Source organism: Manis pentadactyla, chromosome 9 (genome assembly GCF_030020395.1).
Source record: "Manis pentadactyla isolate mManPen7 chromosome 9, mManPen7.hap1, whole genome shotgun sequence".
Lineage (NCBI taxonomy): Eukaryota > Metazoa > Chordata > Mammalia > Pholidota > Manidae > Manis > Manis pentadactyla.
Window position 1 is genome coordinate 89328346 of NC_080027.1, and position 25456 is coordinate 89353801.

The window sequence follows — 25456 nt, forward strand, 5'->3', positions numbered from 1 at the left end:
AGAAAAAGCCCTCTGGGGTCAGTTTAACAAGGGCACTAAATCCCATTTAAGAGGGCTCCGCCCTCATGACCTAATTACCTCCCAAAGGACCTACCTCCTAATATCACATTAGGGATTAGAATTTCAATATACGAATTTCAAGGGAAGGCATTCAGTCCATGGCAAATACAAAACTGAAACATTTCAGAGTACCAAAATACTTCTAGCTATAAACCCTACACAAGATTTTCTTTACAAGCCAAGCCTTGAGTTTTTAAGTGTGAAGGAGATTAGAATCTGTTTATATACGTATATTAGTTTAAAAGCCCTTAGACTTACTTTCGTTTCCCTCTTCTTAAGCCCTCTCTTTCTCACCTCTGGGTTTTACCCTCACCTGCCGCACGCTAAACCTTGTTCTCTCAGTTGTCTTATCTTTTCCAATCCCTCCCTTTCCACTGGCTTCTTCTCTCACCCTTGAAACAGGATTATAAACAAGAACACAAAAAACCTCCCCATTCCTAAAAAAGCTACAAAAATAAAACCCTTCCCTCAAGGACCCAAAATATATAATATTCTCTTTTTACTCCTCCATCTGTGTCTCTCAGTCTCAGCTAATGATGTCACGTTTCACCCAATCTCCCAAACTAGAAACCTCTTTACCTCTTTCCCCTTATCTAACTGGTTTTCAAGGTCAGAAATTGATCAAAATTCTGGGTGAGCTTTTCTCTTCACTCCTACAACCACTGCTTTAGTTCTGGATCTACTCTCTTACCTGAACTACCATAACTGGTCTGTCTGCAGTCTTTCTCCGCTCCAGGTGGTAATTCTATCCCACATTTTTTTTTGAGTACTTACTATGTGTCCGGCACTTCGAACACAAAAGAAAAATATACCAGGCCTTATACTCAAGTAACTTGTCCACTCACACGATAACATTAGTCCCATTAAAAATGTTTTATTGTTGCCAGTACGGTTGTTTAAACTCCTTAAGCAGGCTTAGAGAACCCTTTACCACCTGGCCTGAACCCATCTCTCCAGGCTCACTACTCTTCACTTCCAGTCTCTCCTAAGCTCCAGCCACACAGAACTCTGCAGATTCCTGAAAATTCCATTGCCTGTGCTTTACATATATTTTCTGCTTTGAATGCCTTCTTCCTCTCACCATTGGGAAAAATTTAAGCCTGTAAAACTTAGCTCAATCTTTACAACCCTTTGATGCTTTCCCAGATTCCACTACTTAGTTCTTCCAGGTTGTTGTTCCCACAGTAATCTGTTTATAGCTCTAATACACTACTCATCACAATACATTTTAACTTACATATTTACTTACCTTTTTTCCTACAATTACTGGAGGTCAGAAACAATACTGCTTTGCATTATCAGGTACACGGTAGGCTCTAATCCCGAATGTTTTTAATGACTCTTACCACTTGGTCTTCTTAACCGCGCCCACCAACCCCATCCCCCTGCACCCAAATGAGATTACATAGCTCTACCTGGAAGAGGAGCATGTGCTATGGTGTAGTAAAACCATGGCTTTGGAGTTAGCTTTCTATTAGGTACTCCAGTGTTTGAGCTCTAATCATATAATAAAGAGCAAAATCAAACACTGGTACTCTCTCCTAGAGAATAATCCTTGGGCAGGCGGGTTAAATCACATCCCACTATGAACTGAAAGGTCACCTTGCACTCCTTGCTTTATTTCTACGTCCTGGGTAATTTTTCTTAGTAAGACCTGTTTTAATCCTTAACAGTCAATGTCGACCTCGCTTCCTTGTATGTCCCCATCACTTTTTTGCGTTTTCATTTTAGGTCTCAGTTATCTTGATTTGTGTATTTTCCCCAGCAGGCTCTTTAGAATAACCATATATGAGAGCTGAGACTTACCCTCCCTTTTAACGGGCTTTGAGCATAGGGTCCTATGGCTGTAGTTCCCAGTATCTGCCTTGAACAGCATAGTCCCTAAATCCTTAATACGAAGACCGCCCCCCCCCCGCCCAACACTTTCAAAAACGACTTCTGGCACTTTCCTTAAAGCTCCTTTGGGTTCCAACTGCGGTACCATGGTGCAGTTCTCCCTCACTGCCCCGTTCAGCGGCCTCCCAGAGCAGGCAGATACTATCCATTAGAGCTTAACCCTGGGCCTTGCACGAAACAGCAGCTTGGGACCTAAGGGTTGAAACAGTGGGGAACCCCCTCCCCAACTGATGTGCCTGAAGACACCAGGTGTCCCAGTCTCTCCATCACCGCAAACCTACACTTTCCACACCTTCCCGTCTGTTCCACAGCGCTAACATGTTAGCAGGGGTAAATGCCCGCTCCTGCTGGTCAGCCGGAGACCTCAAATTTCCGCCGCCCCTGAACAGGGTCTCCAGCCTTCAGAAGAACGCACGGCAGACCCAGGCCTTCAGTCTGAGGGCAGCCCTTTCCCGTGTCGTCGCCAGCACAGGCTGGTCGCACCTCTCTGCGGAGGGCTGGCTGCTTTGCGCCCTCGGAAGAAGCCAATCCCCCATCTCATTCGGCAAGCCTCCCGACCCAGCCCTTGGGGTCCCTCCGCCTTTGCCTTCCTTCCGCTGTCTACGCGGCGTTTTCTCCAGGAGACCGTGTAAGGCGCGAGCAGGAAGATTAGGTAGCTAACCGCACCCCGCGTGAGCAGCAGCGGGTGGTGACAGGCGGGAACAAGCCCAGGCGTCGGCAGCAGGCGGAGGGCGGGGCCGATGCCGGAAAGGCTCTCGAAGCGCGCGAAGGCCCCGCCCCTTCCGTAGATATCTCTAGAAAGCCGCGGAGGACGAAAACAAGAAGTGCGCACGCGCGGCAGCAAGGCTCCGGCATTTTGCTGCGTCACCAGCCGCCGCCCGGCCTCAGCGCTGCTCGCCTGCACGCACGCACGCACGCTCGTCCTCTGTCCTCGCGCCCCTTTTCTTACACTTCTCTCCTCCCCGGCCTGAGGAGCCGCTCTCGGCGCGGTGCATTGTGGGAGCCCAGGTCGAGTGCGCCGTCGCCTGAGGGAAGCGAGAAGAGGCCGTGACCGCGGAGAAAGCTCCGCAGTCGTCACCGGAGAGGAGTCGACTGCCCCATAGTTGTCGCCGGAGAGGCCTGCCCACGCGTTCACCCGTCCCCCTGCCCGGTTTGCGATGTGAGTGCGACACTCTGCCGGGAGAAGACCGCCCGGGCGGGAGGCCGCGTCCGCGTCAGGGGCTGCCGGTGCTCCCCTCGCCCGCTTTCGGCCCCCTCGCCTTTCTCTTCGCCATGGTGTTAGTCGGTCTTGCCCCGGGGTGGGAGGGCCCGGATCCTCGTTCCGGTTGCCGTTGGCGGGTGGAGGACATTTTCCTCCAGATGTCCGCTTCCCCCGCCTTTAAACCGTCCCTCCGCTTCCCCGCGCCGGAAATCCCGCTCTCCCCCGTGGCAGGCCGGGGCACTCCTAACTCCGGAACTTAGCCTTAGGCCTTGCTCTGACGTGAGCTGTGGCCGTGCGGGCGTCCGGGAGGTGGGGACCCGCTTGTTATTGCCACCTCGCTTCTCGGGCCGTGTGGTTCGGCGGCTGTTCGATGCCGCGGCGAGGCTGTGGGCCCAGTGCACCTGTGGTGGGTGCCACCGGAGAACGGGTGGCACTCCTCGTGGAGCAGCACGCGGCCCTCCGCCGGGAGCGGCAGGTACTGCTAGGCAACTGGAGGGAAGCCATACCGTCCCCACAACTCATTTCCTTCTCTGGTGGCGTGATTTGAGTGCGGGCTTTCCGGGCCTCCTCCAAACTCCAGTCTTTTGAAGGGAGTGAAGGTCTCCAAAACTCAGCCGTGTCCCTGGTAGCGAGGAGTTACCATTGAGCAGGTAGTTGTGCACGTGTCGAGTCGAAAGATACTTGTGGCATTTTCTGTGTTTTTACATTAACGTCTAGGCGAGATTTCATTATCATATTTTAATAGGTATGTGGTTACCTTCTTGTCTTTGTTTACGTGGAGATGACTACAGACTCTTGAGCCGTCTTAGTTGTATCACGGTAAAGGAAAACCTTGGTGATTTTTAACTGAGTAAAAATTCTTGGCACTGCCACTTCCAGGCCTTACATTTTTCTCAGGAAAAGTTGCCTTTTCAGATGAGAGAACTGCCGATTTTAGCGTTTGGGGGCACTGTGCCCTAAAAGTTACGTATAGAGAGAGAGCAGTTGAAAGGGAATAATTTTTATACCTGTAAAAAGTAATGCATTTTCACACATAATGTTGGAGGGGGGCACGGGGAAAGCAGTAACAGCACAGAGAAGACAAGTATTGACTCCTACTACGCTGGTGGACAGTGACTATAATGGGGTATGTGGTGGGGACTTGATAATGGGAATCTAGTAACCACAATGTTGCCCATGTGGTTTTATATTAATGATACCAAAAAAAATAATGCATTTTCAGGGGTTTCCTTAATAAAACAATTATCTTGACCGTGAGTATATTGGACTACCAATCTGAATAGATAAGGATATGTTTCAGCCACTTGATGACGGAGAACAAGCTCTGAGAAGAACGCATGTATTACTGTAATTAAAAGTGGGGGTTGCGGGGGAGGGGGCGGTGTTAGAATTTGGGAGAAACTTGTTCCCCCTCAGAAATGGTGTCTAACAAGATTTTTATCATCATAAAATAGCTTTTGCTATTTTCAAGTCTCTGCAGGATTGTCAGTCTTAAATAGCTTTTATACTTTGAAAACCTACTAGGGGAAAATGAATCCTCAGATGAAGCATTACCAACTTTTAATAGAGCCAAACAAAATACCTTTTCACGAAGAAATGCCATGTTTGAAATAGAAACTCTTCCAGGAGGTCACATAAACAGTGAGAAACGTCCTTACGTGAAGACATTAAAAACTCTTGGAGTATAGCAGTATTCCACCAAAGAGCGGTCTATTTATAGTTACAAGGCTGCTACTTATAAAATGAGTGCTTTGAGACCAGGTGAATCTCATCCTCTTTAAAATATTCAGTATATGCCATCTTGCAAATTCTTTAAGGATCTTACGGAATTAATGAATGAATTTACAAGGTGAAAATTGAGTCAATTATTTGAGTTGGGAAAATCCTTTAATGAAAGAGGTCATCCAGTTCAAGAAAGAGTCCAGTGGAAAAGGGTTCATTTTTATGTCTGCTATAAACATTTCCTTAGATGTAGAGACATTATGCTGGGTATCTTAAGGATTTTAGGATCTTTTTTCTTATTTAAATGCTCCTTGGTAAGGATTTCCTAGGTAAATGTTAAAAGTTTTGTCTCGTAGTACACATAAAAGCTTTCATTTTGGAGAAGGCTGGGATTTTTAGGACTACCCTCTCCTGTTTAAGATCTGTCCCAAACCCCTTGCAGGGGTGCTACTTTGCTTTTTTTTTTTTTAATTAGTTAACTGCGGTTTCCAAGTTGAACCCCATTAACAACTATTACAGAGTAAAATGTCTTATACTTAGTTTTGAGCTATTTGAAGTCATTCCTTCTGGTGTCTTGTACCAAATTAATAAATTGTCCAGAAACATTGTGACTATCTCTCAGTGTTGATTAAAATCTTACTTTGCCATTGTTCATTGTAGGATTGAGGCCCCCAAAATAAAATCATCAGTCTTTAGCCTCCAAAGCAGATTCTAAATAGCATATGATATATAGTTGATTTCTTTAAGGGAGACTAACAACAGATGATGGCCCTTGTTCTTGTTGATTTCCTAACCTCTATAACCTGGACAACTGGATTTTCTTTTTCCTTTTATTCTGTTGTTTAGTTAGGCTGTAACTAAAAGGCAGCAGAAACTAGAAAATGACAAAAATGATTTACATGCAGATTAGTATGTATTGCTAAGATTCTCCTATTGTATTTCTTCAGTTTTAAAATCTTATGAAAACGTTATCATTGGGGGGTGTTTAGGTGCTTAGTGATTGTCGATTTTCAGGAAAAAATGCTTTGTACTACCAGTGCTTTAGAATCAACCTAGCTCTTACGCCTATGATCATATTTTGAGTTCTTGAATTGAGAATTGTTGCATCTAGTGTATTTTGCTACAGAAATACCAAGTGTGTTATAACATTTTTTATTATTTACTATATAGATTAGGAGTGATAGATTTTTTAAATTCATTTTGTTATCATTAATCTACAATTACATGAAGAACATTATGTTTACTTCACCAAGTCCCCCCCACATCCCCCATTACAGTCACTGTCCATCAGCATAGTAAGATGCTGTAGAATCACTACTTGCCTTCTCTGTGTTGCACATCCCTCCCTATGCCCCCTCCCCACATAAGTACTTGCCTGTTTTGTCATAAAGATTGTTAATTAGCATATCCTTGTGTTCAGTTCGTTAAATATTTACATAGAAATGGAGCATGTTAAGAAAAATGGTCGTTATGGCTCTATTTTCCAGTACATTTGTCCTTGTGTTAAAGAACCTTCTATTTTGTGACCAAATGATAGTATCCTAGTTTTTTTCTAGTGATTAAGAATTAAAATACTAATGTTGTGTGACATTTGTATATGATAGAAACTTTTTAATAAACCAATCTGAGTGACATTAGCATGACAAGAAGATCCTAAAGATTTCTAGGGGAATTAACCAAAATGATGTGTAATTCTGTGGGATGAGCATATAATACATACATTCCATAAGGTTGATGTAAATCAGTCGTTCCTTTCAGGGAGCCAAATTTATATTACGGTATTTGTGCTCCTCTTACTTGAACATTAATTAGTATTCAAGCTTTTTGTTTCATTAAATTCTGATGTACAGACCTCAATATTTTTCATGTTCGCTGTACATGATAGTCCATAGTACCTGCTTATAAAAACTTACAAACATTGGAAATTCTGAAAGAAAAAGATAATAAAGGTGTTGAAGCTTTGACCATAGTGTTAGGGACAAGTCATGCTGTAGAATTCTATTATGTGTGGAATTTTTTTCATCCTCAAGATACCTAAGTTCTAAAGGCATAATTGCTGTCTCTTTTTTTTTTAACTGTCCAATTACAAAATAAATTCCTTTATATCGTCTCTCAGGACACCTATGACCGAGCTTGGTTTTTCAACCTTAAATTCATGAAAGGCTTGAAGTGTTTAATCTTTTTTAAGTTTAGTATGACCTTGATGTAGTACACTATTAAAAGAATTGTAGTATTTGGGGCATTTTCCTTAGCAAATTCTTTCCATTTAGTTTCACTGGTTGTCTTAGTCTTTTTTGACTTCTCTAACAAAATAGACTAGGTGGTTTATAAACAACAAAAATTTATTCCTCACCATTTTGGAGGTTGGAAGTCCAAGATTGAGGCACCAGCATGGTCACCTTCTGGTAAAGGGGCCCACTTGTTTCATAGCTTCTTGCTGTGTCCTCCCAGCAGTGGAAGGGGCTAAGGATCTCTCTGGGGGGCCTCATTTATAAGGCACTATTCCATTTATGAGGGCTGTACTCTTATGACCTAAGCACTACTGAAAGGTACCACTTTCTAATACTATCACATTGAGCAGTAGGATTTTAGCATACAAATGGGGGGGGGAGGGGTACATTTGACCGTTGTACTGGTGCATCCATTTTTTAAAGTAAAAGATGCTTAAAACCCACCAATATTCTAGCATATTAAAAATGGCATTTGGGAACAAATATGGTTTGCACTCTGTCCTTTTAAGACAAATAAGAAATTTTAGTTAAAACTGTAAAGGGGAATTTTGGGTTATCCAAAAATTGCTTGAATTGCCAGAGCTGTAACGCAGAGCATAAAAGTGCTTGTCAGAAGAGCTTAGAATGTCCCACTGTGGAGTTTTTTATTCTGTTTTGCTCTAAGTGTAGTGGGTCATTTATATAATGTAAGCAGAGGTGAAAAAAATCTTTGCATCTATAGGCATGTCACTGTTAAAATGAATTGACAAACTTGAACACTAGTTACTCTAGTCTTCCGAATGTTAATACAAAGCTAGAGACAAATCCAAAATAGTTTAGTAGCTAAAGCTAAACTAGCTCCCTCTGGATTAAATAGAAAAAGAGGTTTTGTGATCCTCATAGAAGAGATAAAGGGATTTCATAAATATTTGATTTCCCTTTCCAATAAGTGAATATATGAATGTGTTACTGGTTAAGTGTAGGGTCCCCACCTTTTATTATTTTTGATGCAACTGTGAATGGAATTGTTTTCCTGATTTCTCTTTCTGCTAGTTCATTTTTAGTGTATAAGAAAGCCAGAGATTTCTGTCTATTAATTTTGTATCCTGCAACTTTGCTGAATTCAGATATTAGATCTAGTAGTTTTGGAGTGGATTCTTTAGGGTTTTTATGTACAATACCATGTCATCTGCAAACAGGGACAGTTTAACTTCTTTTTTGCCAATCTGGATGCCTTTTATTTTTCTGTGTTGTCTGATTGCCGTGGTTAGGACCTCCAGTACTATATTGAATAGAAGTGGGGAAAGCGGGCATCCTTGTCTTGTTCCCTATGTTAAAGGAAAAACTTTCAGCTTCTCGCTGTTCAGTATGATGTTTGTTGTGGGTTTGTCATATATGGCCTTTATTATGTTGAGGTACTTGCCCTCTATACCCGTTTTGTTGAGAGTTTTTATCATGAATGGATGTTGAATTTTGTCAAAAGCTTTTTCTGCATCTATGGAGATGATCATGTGGATTTTGTCTTTCTTTCTGTTGATGTGGTGGTTGATGTTGATGGATTTTCGAATGTTGTACCATCCTTGCATCCCTGGGATGAATCCCACTTGGTCATGATGGATGGTCTTTTTTATGTATTTTTGAATTCAGTTTGCTAATATTTTGTTGAGTATTTTTGCATCTATGTTCATCAGGGATATTGGTCTGTAATTTTCTTTTTTTGTGGTGTCTTTGCCTGGTTTTGGTATTAGAGTGATGCTGGTGGCCCCATAGAATGAGTTTGGAAGTATTCCCTCTTCTTCTACTCTTTGGAAAACTTTGAGAAGGATGGGTATTAGGTCTTCACTAAATGTTGGATAAAATTCAGCCGTGAAGCCTTCTGGTACTGGGGTTTTGTTCTTAGGTAAGTTTTTGATTGCCAGTTCGATTTCATTATTGGTAATTGGTCTGTTCAGATTTTCTGTTTCCTCCTTGGTCAGCCTTGGAAGGTTGTATTTTTCTGAAAAGTTATCCATTTCTTCTAGGTTATCCAGTTAGCATATAATTTTTTGTAGTGTTCTCTAATAATTCTTTGTATTTCTGTGGTGTCCATAGTGATTTTTCCTTTCTCATTTCTGAATCTGTTTATGTGTGTAGACTCTCTTTTTTTTCTTGATAAGTCTGGCTAGGGGTTTATCTATTTTGTTTATTTTTCTCAAAGAACCAGCTCTTGCTTTCATTGATTCTTTCTATTGTTTTATTCTTCTCTATTTTATTTATTTATGCTCTAATCTTTATTATGTCCTTCGTTCTACTAACTTTGGGCTTCATTTGTTCTTCTTTTTCTAGTTTCATTACTTGCGAGTTTAGACTGCTTGTATGGGAATTGTTCTTCTTTCCTGAGGTAGACCTGTATTGCAGTATACTTTCCTCTTAACACGGCCTTGGCTGCGTCCCAGATTTTGCGGTGTTGAATTATTGTCATTTGTCTCCATATATTGCTTGATCTCTGTTTTTATTTGGTGATTGATCCATTGGTTATTTAGGAGCATTTGTGAAGCTTCCATGTGTTTGTGGGATTTTTCATTTTCTTTGCATAATTTATTTCTAGTTTCATACCTTTGTGGTCTGAGAACTGTTTGGTATAATTTCAATCTTTTTTAATTTACTGAGGCTCCTTTTGTGGCCTAGTATGTGGTCTATTTTGAAAATGTTCCATGTGCACTTTAGAAGAATGTGTATTCTTCTACTTTTGGGTGTTGAGTTCTGTAGATGTCTCTTAGGTCCATCTTTTCTAATGTGTTGTTCAGTGCCTCTGTGGCCTTACTTATCTTCTGTCTGGTTGATCTGTCCTTCAGAGTGAGTGGAGTGTTGAAGTCTCCTGGAATGAATGCAGTGCATTCTATTTCCCCTTTTAATTCAGTTAGTATTTGCTTCACATATGTAGGTGCTCCTGTGTTATGCACATAGATATTTATAATGGCGTTATCTTCTTGTTGGATTGACCTCTTTATCATAATGTAATGTCCTTCTTTATCTCGTTACTTTCTTTGTTTTGAAGTCTATTTTGTCTGATACAAGTACTGCAGCTCCAGCTTTTTTCTATTAGTTCCATGAAATATCTTTTTCCAGCCCTTAATTTTTAGTCTGTGTATGTCTTTGGGTTTAAAGTGAGTCTCTTGTAGGCAGCATGTAGATGGGTCTTGTTTTTTCATCCATTCAGTGACTCTGTGTCTTTTGATTGGTGCATTCAGACCATTTAAATTTAGGGTGATTATCGATAGGTATGTACTTATTGCCCTGGCAGACTTTAGATTCATGTTTACCAAAGGTTCAAGTAACTTCCTTTCTATCTAAGAGTCTAAGTTAACTCACTTAATATGCTATTACAAACACAATCTAAGGGTTCTTATCTTTTTCTCCTCTTTCTTCCTCTTCCATTCTTTATATATTAGGTATCATATTCTGTACTCTTTGTCTATCCGTTGATTGACTTTGGGGATAGTTAATTTTGCATTTGCTTATTAATTAGCTGTTTTATTTTCTTTACTGTGGTTTTATTGCCTCTGGCGACAGCTATTAAACCTTAGGAATACTCCCATCTATAGCAGTCCCTCCAAAATAGACTGTAGAGATGGTTTGTGGGAGGTAAATTCACTCAGCTTTTGCCTATCTGGAAATTGTTTAATCCCTCCTTCAAATTTAAATGATAATCTTGCCGGATAAAGTGATCTTGGTTCCAGGCCTTTCGGCTCTATTGCATTAAATACATCATGCCACTCCCTTCTGGCCTGTAAGGTTTCTGCTGAGAAGTCTGATGTTAGCCTGATGGGCTTTCCTTTGTATGTGATCTTATTTCTCTCTCTGGCTGCTTTTAATAGTTTGTCCTTATCCTTGATCTTTGCCATTTTAATTACTATATGTCTTGGTGGTGTCTTCTTTGGGTCCCTTGTTTTGGGAGATCTGTGGATCTCCATGGCCTGAGAGACTATGTCCTTCCCCAGATTGGGGAAGTTTCAGCAATTACCTCCTCAAAGACACTTTCTATCCCTTTCTCTCTCACTTCTTATTCTGGTAGCCCTATAATGCGAATATTGTTCCCTTTGGATTGGTCACACAGTTCTCTCAATATTCTTTAGAAATCCTTTTTTCTCTCTGTGGCTCAGCTTCTTTGTATTGCTCTTTAGTAGTTTCTATTTCATTTATCATCTCCTCCACCATATCCAATCTGCTTTTAATACCCTCCATTGTGCTCTTCAATGATTGGATCTCCGACCGGAATTCATTCCTGAGTTCTTGAATATCTTTCCATACCTCCATGAGCATGTTAATGATTTTTATTTTGAACTCCCTTTCACAAAGAGTCATGAGGTCCACATCATTTTTCTCAGGGATTATATTAATTTTACTCTGTGCCAGGTTCCTTTAACCTTTCATAATTTGTATATGGCGTCCTCTAGTATCCAGAAGCTCTACTCTCTGGAGCTGCTCAGACCCTGAAGCAATGTCGGGGGTTGCAGGGGAGTGGTATTGTTGCCTGGGGTGATGAAAGAGCTTTTTCCTGCTTCCCGGCTGCTATGCCTTTCTCCACCACCTGAACCAGTGGGCCGAGCACACAGGTATAAGCTTTTGTCCCACTGTGGAGTGGTATTGTTGCCTGGGGTGATGAAAGAGCTTTTTCCTGCTTCCCGGCTGCTATGCCTTTCTCCACCACCTGAACCAGTGGGCCGAGCACACAGGTATGAGCTTTTGTCCCAGAGCAGTGGAATATGGATCCCTGCTTTCCACAAGCAGCTGAAATCTCAGTCTCTCCAGGAATTCTGCCAGTCTTAGCTTTCCAACCCCGTAATCATGAGAGTATCATGAAAGCACCGTGAAATGTAGGTTTGAACTCCCAGAGCAGATCTCCGGAGTTAGGTATTCAACATTCCCAGGCCTCCACTCCATCCCTGCTCCGTTTCTCCTCCTCCCACCTTGAGCTGGGGTGGGGGAAGGGCTTGGGTCCCACCGGGCCCCTGCTTTGGTACGTTACCCTGTTCTGTGAGGTCTGCTCTTTTCTCCAAGTGTGTGCAGTGTGGCGCAGCCCTCTTTCCTGTTGCTCTCTCAGGATTAGTTGTATTAATTATTTTTGTATTATATGCGGTTTTAGGAGGAATCCTCTGTCTCACCTTTCACACTGCCATCTTTAATCCACTCTACATCTCTTTAAAAATAAAAAAACCCTTCTGGTTCCTGGGCCAACCCCTGGTTTAGATCATTTAACTTTTTGTTTTCATTATCCAGAAAATGATTGTGTTAGTTTACTAGGGTTGCCATAACAAGGTAGAGACTGGGTGGCTTAAATAGTAGAAATTTATTTCTCACAATTCTAGAGAATATTAGTCTGAGATCAAGGTGTCAGTGAGGGTTAACTCCTTCTGAGACCTCTCTTCTTGGCGTGCAGATGTCTGTCTTATGTCTTCATGGAGTCTTCCCTCTCTACTAATCTCCTAAAAGGACCCCAGTCATACTGGATTATGGGCCCACCCTAAAAGCTCATTTTACCTTAATTATCTTTTTTAAAGACACTCTCAAAATGCAGTTGCATTCAAGGTTCCTGGGGATTTTGGACTTAAACATGTGAATAGGGAGTGAAGTGGATGATGGAGTTCAGCCCATAAAAATTAGGAAACCGTAGATTACTTTAGAGTTTTAGAAGAAAGATTCTCCCTGGTTCCAATGTCCTTAATATGAACAGAAATTTGAAGAGTTTATATAGTTGGTTTTTCGCATAGCCATTATACTAACTGGGTCACCATTAGTGTGCTCTTCCTCCATTACTGTAGGTTCTTAATATGTAACTTGATTTTTACAAGGTAAGCAATACTGCTAAATATCTTCAGATTATGTTGTTAAATGTGGCTACAAAAGCATGTACCAGAGTAATGAAATAGCCACATGTTAAATGTATTGGGAGAAGAAACATCTCATTAACCAGGTGGTTTTTAGCTTTATTATGTATGTATTTTTTCAAGCACTAAAGGTATAGACTATTACAATGAATTTTCATGTTACCCATTATTCAGCTTCAACCATTATCAGCACATGGTCATTCTTATATTGTCTACCTCTTCCCCAATGGATTTTATTTTGAAGTTAATCCCAGGCAGTTTTTTAAAAAAAGGAACATCTGCAATCTGGATACCTATGGCAATAGATAATTGGTGTCTACCAAAGTAGTAATATCTGAAATTTTAAGATAATGACAATTGGAAAATCATAGCAAGACTTTGTGAGCTGTGGTTATTGTTTGGTTTTTTTGTGTCTTTTTTTTTAAATCAAATGTACATCACAATGGTACAACTGTTCCCCCCGCCCCCCACTCCCCTTCCCCTTGGTAACCACTAGTCACTTCTCTGTGTCTGAGTCTAATGCTGTTCCGTTCCTTCTGTTTTGCTTTGTTTTTATATTCCACAAATAAGTGAAATCATATGGTATTTGTCTTTCTCTGACTGCTTGTCTCTCAATATGAATGGAAGAGATTGGTTTTCTTGCTTTTTAAATAACAGTTTCACAATTAGACTGGGTTGCTCAAAAAAAAAAGCTTTCCATGCCAGTCATTTAATATTACTTTTAAAAAGTATAAATACAGTTAATCCCCATCTGCCCAGCATCCAGATTCTACAGTTAGCAAGCTCTTCACCACATTGCTATATCTGTCTCCTTGTTCTTTTCCTGAAATATTTTAAAGCAAACCCCACACAGTTAGGTTTTGATCTTGAATGGACTTTGTTTTTTCCATAAAAACCATTCCTCTCACACCTAACTAAACTAACAGTAACTGCCATTTCATCTAATACCCTGTCCTTACACAGATCTCCACAGATTTTAGTATCTCTTTATGTGTCTGAAGATGCAGACCAAATCCACAAATTTATTTGATAACTCTGCATCTCTTTCTTTTTCTCATATCTAGTGGCCTGCAATTAAGTTTACTGCAGAGTATATCATGTTGCATAAATTGGGAAGTATGTCTGATTGTCCCACTTTTGAGGAAGGGGGTGCTTCACTTTTAGTGATGCTGAGCTCAGTTCTAAGTTCTTTATCAATTGTTCATCCAGTCATCATTAATAATTTCCATTTACTGATAACGCAGCCAGATCAGGTTAAGGGTTGCAAAATGGTGATCCCTTCCCCATTGTATTCCACACCATAGCTGGAATTCTTCATGAGCTGGTCCTATTCAGTTATCATGAATAAAGAGAAGGAAAAATGCCTAATTGTCTTTTAATTAGCAATTTTTAAAGAACTGGAGCTGTATCAAAGACACACAACATATGATTTCACTTATTTGTGGAATATAAAAACAAAGCACAACAAAATGAACAAAACAGCAGTAGACTCTGAGGAGTGACTGGTGGTTACCATGGGGGTGGGATTGGGTGGGGTGAGTGGAATAAAAGGGCACAAAAATTCTCCATCATAGTATAAGTTGGTCAGGGGAATGGGAGTTGTGGAGAGGAGCGTTCTCTCCTTAGTTTATCTCCATATCAATAGGTGTTTACAAGGGGCAAGGGGAGAGGCAAGTGGGTGCCGGTTTTGTTCTCCCAGCAAAAAACGGGAGAGATGGGGAGGGGTCGGGGCAAGAATGGCAGAGAAATGGGCAAGCGCATGAATGGAGCCAGGATTCTTGTGAGCAATAAAAGGCCGCCTCCCCGTCTAGTTTTTACCTCGACTGATTTCTTTCTGAGTTGTGTTCTCATGTTAATGGTGTTCCAGAATTGCTTGGTGTTAGTATGTGTGGAAAGACCCCCTCCCACGTATACACATAGGAATCGGGTCTGAGAACCTGAATGGAGTTATAGTATTCTTAGTACTGTGTATTATATATATATATTTAGGAGGAAAAGACTACACCATTGCATTTTGGTGTCAGAAGAGAGGGAGTAACAGACCTAGTCATAAAACAACTCCTACATTGTTGTTAGTCATGTTAATGTACTAACAAAAGTAGGGATTCCTTAGTCCATAGAAGTTTGCTTGGACTTCGTTTTTGGAGGTATGTAAAAATCCGTTTCTGTTTTTTGTTTTTACTTCTACCTCTGGGTACTTAAAGAAATAACGTTAACCCTTGCTGATTTGCTTGTTATTGGAGAGTTTGGAAACTGCTGTCAGTGGTTTTTAACCTGCTTCAGATCTGATACCACCAGGGTGGAATATGACTAATCATGTTTAACAGTTGTGTAAAAATGTAATGAGCTGTTGGCTGCAACCTTTTATTTACAGACGGGACGTTAATCTGCTATTCCTTTGGGTTGGGAATTCCAAAGCTTGGAAACAAAATTCTCTTCAGTTGAGTTGATTTATGGTTAGTGTTTGAGCATATAGTAACTAATAATTTTTACTTTTATTTTGAGATTTTAGGTTTAATCATGTATAGCTTATAATTTTAATTTTTAGATTATCAAAGCAGGACATGCCTATTAAAAATAGTTAAACAGTTGAAAATTAGGTGGTTCTACTGTCTTCCCTTCATCTTTTTGGCTCATTCTTTTTGCTTCTAGTAGATTTTTTGGCCATATTCCAGAACATAATTTGAATGGATGGGTAGAGCTCTAGGCAGCTGATGCTGTGAAGGAGACGGGAGATATGTTGCAGGGGATAGGAACAGATGAACAATAAAAAGGAGACACTCCAGCTTGCTGATGGTATATATTCGGTACATGTATACATAGAGTAAAAGGTGAGGCTGTGAAGAAGTTTAATTTAAATTCTTTAATGCCATTATTTAAAATCGCATAAGTTCGTTAGGAAGATTTGTTTGATCAGAAAAAAAATAGTTGCTTTACATAGAAGTAAGTTGCAGATGAGAATTTTTTTTGAGGACAAACACTGTTATTTCTCATACTTTTTCACCCCCATCTCACCCCTAGTTCTAGGTTTGTGAGTACAAACGCTGAATACTCTCTCAGTTGACAGTAGCTTTTAGTTTTGAATTTTTTATTCTGTGAAGTTGACTTTTAGGAGCAGGGATCTAAAGGAATGGCATTTTGACTGTGTTGCCTAAATGGTTAACTCCATTGAGCAGTGTTTCATTTTTTAAATCCTTCCTATTATGAAATTAGTGTGTTTTAACTTGGAATGCAGCTGTAGAGTAAAAATGTAGTTTCCACTTGAAATTGTAATAAACTTTCTCAAAATAATCAAGGTTGTAATGGAGTAGAGAAATGTCCTTACGTTAAACATTGAAGGTTATGTAAATAACTAATGAATTTATAGCTTAACTTTGTCTAATTTTATGTTTATAGGCAGCCTGCTTCTGCAAAGTGGTATGATCGAAGGGACTATGTCTTCATTGAATTTTGTGTTGAAGACAGTAAGGATGTTAATGTAAATTTTGAAAAATCCAAACTTACATTCAGGTAAGTTACCGTTTTACATCATTGGTTAAAAAGCTTATTTCAGACACTGAATAGCTTCTGGCTTGCTTGCTTTTTAAAGTGTTTTCACTGAAGTTATTACTAATCTTTTATCTCTTTGAAAAGGCTCATTCTCTCTTTTTTTTAAATACAGTTGTCTTGGAGGAAGTGATAATTTTAAACATTTAAATGAAATCGATCTTTTTCACTGTATTGATCCAAATGTAAGTAGTCGATGATTTATCCTAATTTAAATTGTGGAGATTTTGGACATACTTTTAAGTTTTGTTTTTTTTTTTAAGCAGTAAGCACTAATTGTTTTTCTTAATAGTTTTGAGGCTGACTAGGTGTACTTTCCAATATTCTCCTTTTTCTGCATGCTCTGTTCTTGCTGTTCACTGTTTCTCAGGGGCAGTACTCTTCAGGCTTGTCTAATCTGAGTATAGAATCTTCATTCCATGATTTGTACCATATTTAGTTAATTTTCTAAAGGTTTTATTCTACTCACCTTGTGTAGGAAAGAAAAAATATATATATTTTTTTTTTGCAATCGGACAACTAATGAAACAGAAGTCCAGGGGATGTTTTTTTCCATAGTTTCAATGTAGGTAAATTAGAAAGGAAAGGTGAAGAAATATAAGCTACTTTCTACCTATAGTGATAATTGTGTGGATAATGCTTTTGTTTCTGTTTTTAGGATTCTAAGCATAAAAGAACTGACAGATCAATTTTATGTTGTTTAAGAAAAGGAGAATCTGGCCAGTCGTGGCCAAGGTTAACAAAAGAAAGGGCAAAGGTATGTTTGTTTTTCTTTTTTGAAAGTTCAATCTTTTTATTTTAAGAAATAAAAGATATATTTGTTTGATTGGAGGAATATACTGTTTTGCTTAGTACTGTTAAAGCCTTGATTTCTGTTTTTCTCTACTTTGATATTTAATAGTTGTTTTTTAATTTAAACTAGTCTAGATAAGTCTTTTGCATTTAAGAGGCAGGCTTTGCCTAGAAGTCTTTATAAATAAATTACTCGGATATCAATGGGAGCATATTTTGGTGCCACTAAAAAAAGGTTAAGCATTTGAGAGTAGTTCCTACCAGTGATTTTTGTTGTTTTAAAAAGTACGTTTATTTAATTGTGAAAGAAGCTCCATGAAGCTATATTTGCCACTGCTGCATTTGACTTCACTGATTATTTTTTAATCTGTTCTTTTTGTGCTAATTCCATGCCTTACTAGTGTAATATGAACCCACAATTTTTAAAAATGTGATTTTAAGGTACATGCCAGTGAGTGCAAGTTAGCCTAATCATAGAGTGATGTTTTTGTTGGTGTGTAGCTTAATTGGCTTAGTGTGGACTTCAATAATTGGAAAGACTGGGAAGATGATTCAGATGAAGATATGTCTAATTTTGATCGTTTCTCTGAGGTAAGTTCTAAGTGCGTTTCTGCCTCCCTCCCAGTTCATTTCTACGTAGTTAACTTAATTTGGTTTTAAAGTGCTTGATAATATTTAAAATGTACAATATTTTGCTTTGAGAAAAGGCCATTCTGTGGTACAACCAAATAAGATCTTAACAATGGTCATTTAATCCTGAAGTTTGACATTCCTTTATCATTTTTTAAAAATTACTGTTAAGTTCTAAAACTGATATGTAAAGAAAAATCATACAATGAATAAATCCATTTAAGTAATAGCAGCACAGCTGTTACTTAAACAGTTCATTCTGAGCATGAACACAAGAAATGGCTTGCATTTTGGAACTGTGAAATATGAATGTAAACATTTAATCACGAGTCATGGTGAGATGTGCATGATGAGTGGTATATAGGGATGTTCTAGTTTGCAAAATTAAGGAAAGGGTTTGTTTAAGACATTACTGCCATGGCTAAAGAAAAAAAATGACTGATCTCCCTTTAAGTAGAATTGATGTTATCAAAAGTACTTCAGTAAAGCTTATTATTAAAAGAGAAAACATCAGATTGTAAGCTAAATATAGACCCATTGAATCCATTTCTCATTACTGTTTGAAATTTTGACTAGACTTTGTTTATGTTTCTTCTTCAAAAACTTGAGAACTAAGCAGAGTAAATTTCCAGCCTCCTGTATGAAACTGCTTATTCAGCATCTCTCCTTACATGGTTCTGGTGCCTTGATTCATAAGTGGGAGGGAAGGATGGTATGGTATTCATGTGATTCTCCTCAACTGTTATTCTTTACCTGTAGTAATTGGTGCCACCTTTCACCAATCTGGGCAAGTCACAAACTTTTGACCATGTTCTCTTTCACTACCCCTCTCTCCAGTATAACATTAATTAGTGTCTTTGTTCTTTTGTTTGACCTCCTAAATAGCCATGATTATATTTATTTCTATTTTGAGCATTTTTCCTGCTCCAAGAAACTTAACCCAAAATGTTTAACAAGTACCTCAGAAATCCAGAAACTACTGGTTGCTCACTCGTACTATTCAAGACTAAATTGCCCAGAATTTTTATACCAAGAGATTTGACTTGGTACCATTTTAAGGCCCCTGCTAACTTTCAAATCCATGTAAGAATATATTTTTCAAGTCATTGAGACTTATAAAATTATGCATGGGTATGTAAATGCTTTGTTTTTAAAAATTTAAACTACAGAGAATTTGTAGCTTGAGGTAAGTCCCCAACTGATACAGATTTTGGTTATTTCCACTTTAAATAATAAATTAGTTGCTTTATGGTCAGAAACAACTAAAAATGGGAAATCAGTACTTCATGTAAATATGCTCTATTATTATTTCTATTACTATTCTAGTAAGTATACAGGGTATTTACATATGCAGAATATTTCTACAGTGTGTACCTTTTATTTCAAAATTATATTTGTGTTTTTAATATAGTTACTGCTGTTGAACTTCTGAGTCAATATTCAGGCCTTTTATGCAAATTAATGATCCTGAAGGACTTTATTTTCAATCATTTATTGTTCTTCACAATATTTAAAGCTATAATGAGAATACCATAATACACGCTACTTAGCTTTAAGAAACAAAACTTCACAATTACAAATTAATCCCGTTCTTTCCCTTAGGTACCAGAGGAAACCACTATTCAGGATTTTGGCATTTAATTTCTGCACTGTACACAGATACCTTGTTAGATAAATTTTAGTGGCTTCACTTTTCTTCGATGAAAACAGTCTAAACTTCCCTATATATTTTCAGGATTTTATGTAATTACCTCAATCTACCTTTTCCAGAAAGGAAGGTACTTACTGTTTATTTTGCTTTTTTTATTGGTGGAAATCTTTGACAGACTTAAGATATATTCTGGACAGTGTGCAATCTAATAATTAGAGCTTAATTTAACATCATTTTTAAAACTGATTTTTACACTTCAAATAGATGATGAACAACATGGGTGGTGACGAGGATGTAGATTTACCAGAAGTAGATGGAGCAGATGACGTAAGTCTATAAATTTTCTGTTTTTTTTATTAAGGTATGATCGATATACACTCTTACGAAGGTTTCACATGAAAAAACAATGTGGTTACTACATTTACCCATATTATCAAGTCCCCACCCATACCCCAATGCAGTCACTGTCCATCAGTGCAGCAAGATGCCACAGATTCACTATGTGCCTTCTCTGTGCTACACTGTAAGAAACAATATACTTACGGTTTGTTTTACATAGATTCAAGGTTGCTTTTTTTGCCACTTGTTGTTTTTTTTCTAAAGACAATATAGGGAAAAGCAATTTTTAAAACATGCCAATTTTCGAGGGATAGATAGGTAAGTGATAGCTCTCAGGGATATACCTACTAGGAAACTGGTGTCCCATGGCCCATTCTTAAAGGGACCAGACTTCAGAAGAATTATTAATTCTTTGTAATTAATTAAATTAAGAGATTAGGGATTGTTTTAATAAAGTGAAACAGGTTTTAGAGCAGGACTGGTTAGAGATCATAGTAAACAGATGGACCTTGTGAACCTATTTAAGAGAAGACATACTGGACCATTCTCCACTCTGGCATCCTGTTAACCTCTTCAAGAAGAACCAATATAGTCTGGAAAATACAGCTAGGATAAGAGTTGATTGTCTTCTGACTATCCAGTGATTTTCATACTGATGCATTTTCCTCTTCCATTGAATGCCAAGAGAGAAGAAAAATCATTTTAAATCAGGATTCATCATGGTTGATAGGAAGGGATTTAAAGTATGGGCTCAACTCCCACCAAAAGGCCTACATCTTACAGGAATATAGATTTTCAGCTGTATGTCTATTTATCTTGAGAAAACCTGTTTTTAAATACATTGATTAATAAATTCATAAGGTTGATATACCCATAGATTTGCTGCTTAATCAAAAGTACAGTGCTTCAGCTTTTTAAGGCAAACTGTGAAGGTAGAGGAATGTTTGATCAATTTAATAACTTTAATTTCCCCTTTTGCAGGATTCACAAGACAGTGACGATGAAAGTAAGTGCCTTTGTAGAAAGTACATTTACACAGTGATGTTTCACAGCAAAGACCAAACTCAAAATAGAGAAGTTAACTTCTTTACAGTTCTTAGAAGGAAAATTATTGTTTCTTTATGGCTGCTAATAACCAGTACAAAAATTGGAATCATTGGAGATTTCATATTTTTTAAAGATAACCAGTTAATTCATGAGGAAAACATTTAACTCTGGTTGGCAGCTTTTCCTATAAGACTTTGAAGTAGGTAGATTATTCCCTTGTGCTTCATACTAATCTATCTTAAATCCTTTCAGAAATGCCAGACCTGGAGTAAGGAATGTTGTCAACGAATTTTGAGAAAGAAAAATAACTTCTGCAAGATTTCGTAATTGAGAGAACTCCCAAGTTGATAGCTCTAAAGGCAGATGTTGTATTTGCCTCCTTTAACCCATTTTTCAACCTGTTTGTTTTTTTTAACGGCTTCACTAAGGGTTGATATGTACCATTGTATGGGGCAATTTTAAGTCAGCTAAGGCAGTAAGTAACCTTTCACATGAACATTTCCCAGACTTCCATGATGCTATTGAGGTCCAGGCAATTGAGAACAGCAGTTGTGATTAAAAACATTTCAACTCAGTCTCCTTTACTTCATAATATAGATACTGACATGATAGGAAGTGCCCAGATTAAAGAAAGATAATTATATTTTAGATCTTGGAACATGGGCTCAAAGTGACTGAAAACAGATCACTTGAACTGGTAACCTGTTATTCCTCTGCTATATCCCTCAGGATTATTCCACTAAAGTTTTATTTTTCAAAAAATTTACTTCACATAACTACACAAGTGATAACTTGTCAGTGTTTCAGATACATCTTAGCTAAAACTAGTGAATGTCCTAACTTAGATGGTTTTTTGAAGCCTGTGCATTTGGTATTGTTTGACCCTTAAACTTTTACATCTCTTAGCATGGAGGACGAAGAAAAGCTGTACATTGTTGCTTGAGAGTCTACATTTAGACCAAATTTGTATTTACACTGTCAGTATGGCAAATGAGTGAAAAAAATGTTAATACACTATTGGATTTTTTTCTTTTTTTGATTCAGCTGTCCCAGGGCTGAAAACCTCAATTTATGTTCATGACAGTGGGGATTTTTTTTAATGTCTACATTCTTTCTAATAAACTGTTGGAAGACTTCTTGGCTGTCCTTTTAGGTGTCTGGCTTATTGTAATTTCATGTATTACCGTTTACCGGAATGGAATCTTTTACTTAAGAAGGAATTTGGGAATATTCCTCTGAAAAAAAGAGGCTTGCTGTAATGTCACAGGCAATCTTTCAAAAGTGGATCTGTAATAAAAAAAAATTGTAGATGCACTTTGAAGCAGTAGGAAAAGAAAGTGTTGTGATTTGATTGAAATAAAACTTTACATGTATTGTCCTCCTCTAAATCTTTGAGCTTCTGCATTTTTGCAGTTTTTATTTCCTCCACCTTCTGTGTATTTTTCATAGCGTGAAAATGTTTCAGCACTTTTTTAATGTCAGACATTAAGGACCTGTTATGGCAGTATTAAGTGATGGCAATACAAAGATTAATCCTTTAGGTAACTGCTGTGCTTGGAGTTCACAGGCTAGTCTGGAGGGCAGACGCTGAACAAAAACCTGATAAGTCATAAGTGTGCATTAAAAGATATGAAGAAGGTATTGGGCATTTAGAAGGGAAAAAAACTTTTCCTTCCCCTGTTAAATACTTGGCTGTTAAGAATGATATTCAGAACCATTTTCTTGAAAGGCTACAACTAGAAAATCTTACTTTCCAGGAACCCTGGGCATGACAACACTTGGTGTTCATTAGGTTACAGAAGTATAACTTGGTTTCTCGTCCTGTTGAAGGAGTTCAGTTTCCTCAAAGCCTAAACTTTTGCACATTGAGAAAGAGATTTGAACTATACTGTTTCAAATATACTTTTCTATGCTTGATCTCTCTTCTCTGGAACATGCAGAGGCATCAGTGTGGCTGCTTAGTAGTGTATTAGCTTAAGGGGAAACTTGAAAGTTAAAAAAATCCAGCTGTTCTCATTCTCTTAAAACTCTTTGGAAGTCAGTTCTAGAAGTTAAAGATTCATTGCCTTACTGCTTGCCATTAGGCTATAGCATTAAGAAGGTATAGTTAATGGATTTCTGATTCTATCCTGTCTCCTATGAGTTAGCATATAATTTTTCATAGTGTTCTCTCATAATTCTTTGTGTTTCTGTAGTATCTGTAGTGATTTTTCCTTTCTCATTTCTGATTTTGTTTGTGTAGACTCTTTTTCTTGGTAAGTTAGGCCAGGGGTTTATTTTGTTTATTTTCTCGAAGAACCAACTCCTGCTTTAATTGATTGTTTTATTCTTCTTGATTTTATTTATGGCTCTAATCTTTATTATGTCCCTCCTCCTACTGACTTTGGGCCTCATTTGTTCTTTTTCTGGTTTCATTAACTGTGAGTTTAGACTGTTCATATGGGATTGTTCTTTCCTGAGGTAGGCCTGTATTGCAATATAGTTACCTCTTAGCATCGCTTTCACTGCATCCCACAGATTTTGCAGTGTTGAATTATTGTTGTCATTTGTCTCCATATATTGCTTGATCTCTGTTTTTATTTGGTCATTGATCCATTGATATTTAGGAGCATGTTGTTAAGCCTCCATGTGTTTGTGGGCTGTTTTGTTTTCTTTGCATAATTTATTACTAGTTTCATATGTTTCTGGTCTGAGAAGCTGGTTGGTATAATTTCAGTCCTTTTGAATTTACTGAGGCTCTTTTTGTGGCCTAGTATGTGATCTATTCTGGAAAATGTTCCATGTGCACTTGAGAAGAATGTGTGTCCTGCTTTGGGTGAAGTGTTCTGTAGATGTCTCTTAGGTCCATCTGTTTGAATGTGTTGTTAAGTGCCTCTGTCTCCTTTATTTTCTGTCTGGTGGATCTGTCCTTTAGAGTGAGTGATGTGCTGAAGTCTCCCAAAGCGAATGCACTGCATTCTATTTCCCCCTTTAATTTATTATGCTATGTCAAACACAATTTAAGGTTTTTTTCCCCTCCTTTTTCTTTCTCCTCTACTCTGTGTCATATTTTGTACTCTGTGTGTATCCCTTGACTGACTTTGTGGGTAGTTGATTTAATTTTGTATTTGCTTAGTAATTAATTGGTCTCCTTCCTTTGCTGTGGTTTTATTATGTCTATGACACCTATTTAGCCTTAGGAGTACTTACATCTATAGCAGTCCCTCCAAAATAGACTGTAGAGATGGTTTTGGGAGGTAAATTCCTTCAACTTTTGATCATCTGGAAATTGTTTAATCCCTCCTTCAAATTTAAATGATAGTCTTGCCGGGTAGAGTATTCTTGCTTCAAGGCCCTTCTGTTTCATCGCATTAAATATACCATGCCACTAACTCCCTTCTGGCCTGTCAGGTTTCTGCTAAGAAGTCTGATGATAGCCTGATGGGTTTACTTTCATATGTGATCTTTTTTCTCTCTCTGTCTGCTTTTAATACTTTGTCTTTGTCCTTGTCCTTCATCTTTGCCATTTTAATTATTATGTCTTGTTGTCTTCCTTGGGTCTTTTACGTAGGTGAATTTTTAAGTTTGAATGGGACAATAGTATTTTATGTCCATTTTGGTATGTGGTTTAAACTATAAAGTGAGGCCTCCAAGGAAGGGAGTGAGGGAGGTTATTAGTTGATAGTGTAGCAGGAAGATTTTATCTTCCCCTGTTCAGTTTTGATATTCTTGGGTTTAGCAGGAATTCTTTTGATAAGAAACAAGTGACAATGAACTTTACTTCTTTGTTAAGCATCAAATAGTGTTGTTAACCCATGGCTCACCCAGCATTGTACCAAGTATGAGAACATACAGGCTGGGAAGCAGAGTGGAAGCAGGACCCTGTCCAACCCCTAGTATCCTCATGTATAGTTGTCAGGCCTTTGGACTCCATTGAAACATTAACCACACTTGATTATTCATTGTTGGATGTCTTCCTACCAGAAGAGTGAAAAATGTTGTGTATCACTAGTAAATTTCCAGCCCTTAAGACAGCACCTGACATGTGAAGGCACAGTAATACTTGCTGGGTACATTTCAGAAATAACCCTAACATTTGTTTTGTGAGTGCATCTGGAAGCAAACAGTGTGGTAAGTCATACAGTAAAGGGGTAAATCTATGCACTGGCAGTGGGACTTGGAGAGAGCTGCCAGAGATGTGTCAGTGATCAAACTGGACTTGGTGACAACTCCTACTTTTCTTACTTTGCTCTTAACATTTAATCTTTTCAAAGTGAAAACCAGTCCCCTGGACAATTTTCATTATTTATGCAAGAAGCTATCCAGAATTCTAGGCTGAATTTCTTGGCCTCAAATCTGGTGACGTTCACTGCCATACTCAGCAACACATTCCCATGGATGTATCTCATAGTCATCACACATTCAGGAGTGTGTACTGTAAACTGCTTCCACAACAGCCAGCCTCTATGAAGAGTATACCTGTCCTTCAACCATTGTTCTCCTAATTAGCATCAAA

The 25456-nt window shown here is 38.5% G+C and overlaps 1 protein-coding gene across 2 annotated transcripts; it reads left to right on the forward strand.

The window, feature by feature from the left end:
• The first annotated feature begins 2839 nt into the window (after positions 1-2839).
• Positions 2840-22097, forward strand: PTGES3 (prostaglandin E synthase 3). 2 transcript variants are annotated; one of them, XR_008999292.1, is made up of 9 exons: positions 2840-3115; positions 16353-16466; positions 16618-16687; positions 17161-17259; positions 17796-17885; positions 19527-19702; positions 19840-19902; positions 20896-20920; positions 21214-22097. XR_008999292.1 is itself a non-coding variant. In XM_036917614.2 (8 exons), coding segments are annotated over exons 1-8 (483 nt in total). In that variant the 5' UTR covers positions 2848-3113; the 3' UTR covers positions 21234-22097. The 2 variants fall into 2 exon arrangements, 1 of the variants encoding a protein (XP_036773509.1); XM_036917614.2 differs by lacking the exon at positions 19527-19702 and having other exon boundaries at positions 2848-3115.
• Positions 22098-25456: the final 3359 nt, after the last annotated feature.

Bases quoted from the DNA above. Each gene is read 5' to 3' on its own strand.
- PTGES3 (XM_036917614.2), top strand. The intron at 16,688-17,160 runs GTAAGTAGTCGA...TTCTGTTTTTAG, and splicing joins TTCACTGTATTGATCCAAAT to GATTCTAAGCATAAAAGAAC. The intron at 20,921-21,213 runs GTAAGTGCCTTT...AAATCCTTTCAG, and splicing joins ACAAGACAGTGACGATGAAA to AAATGCCAGACCTGGAGTAA.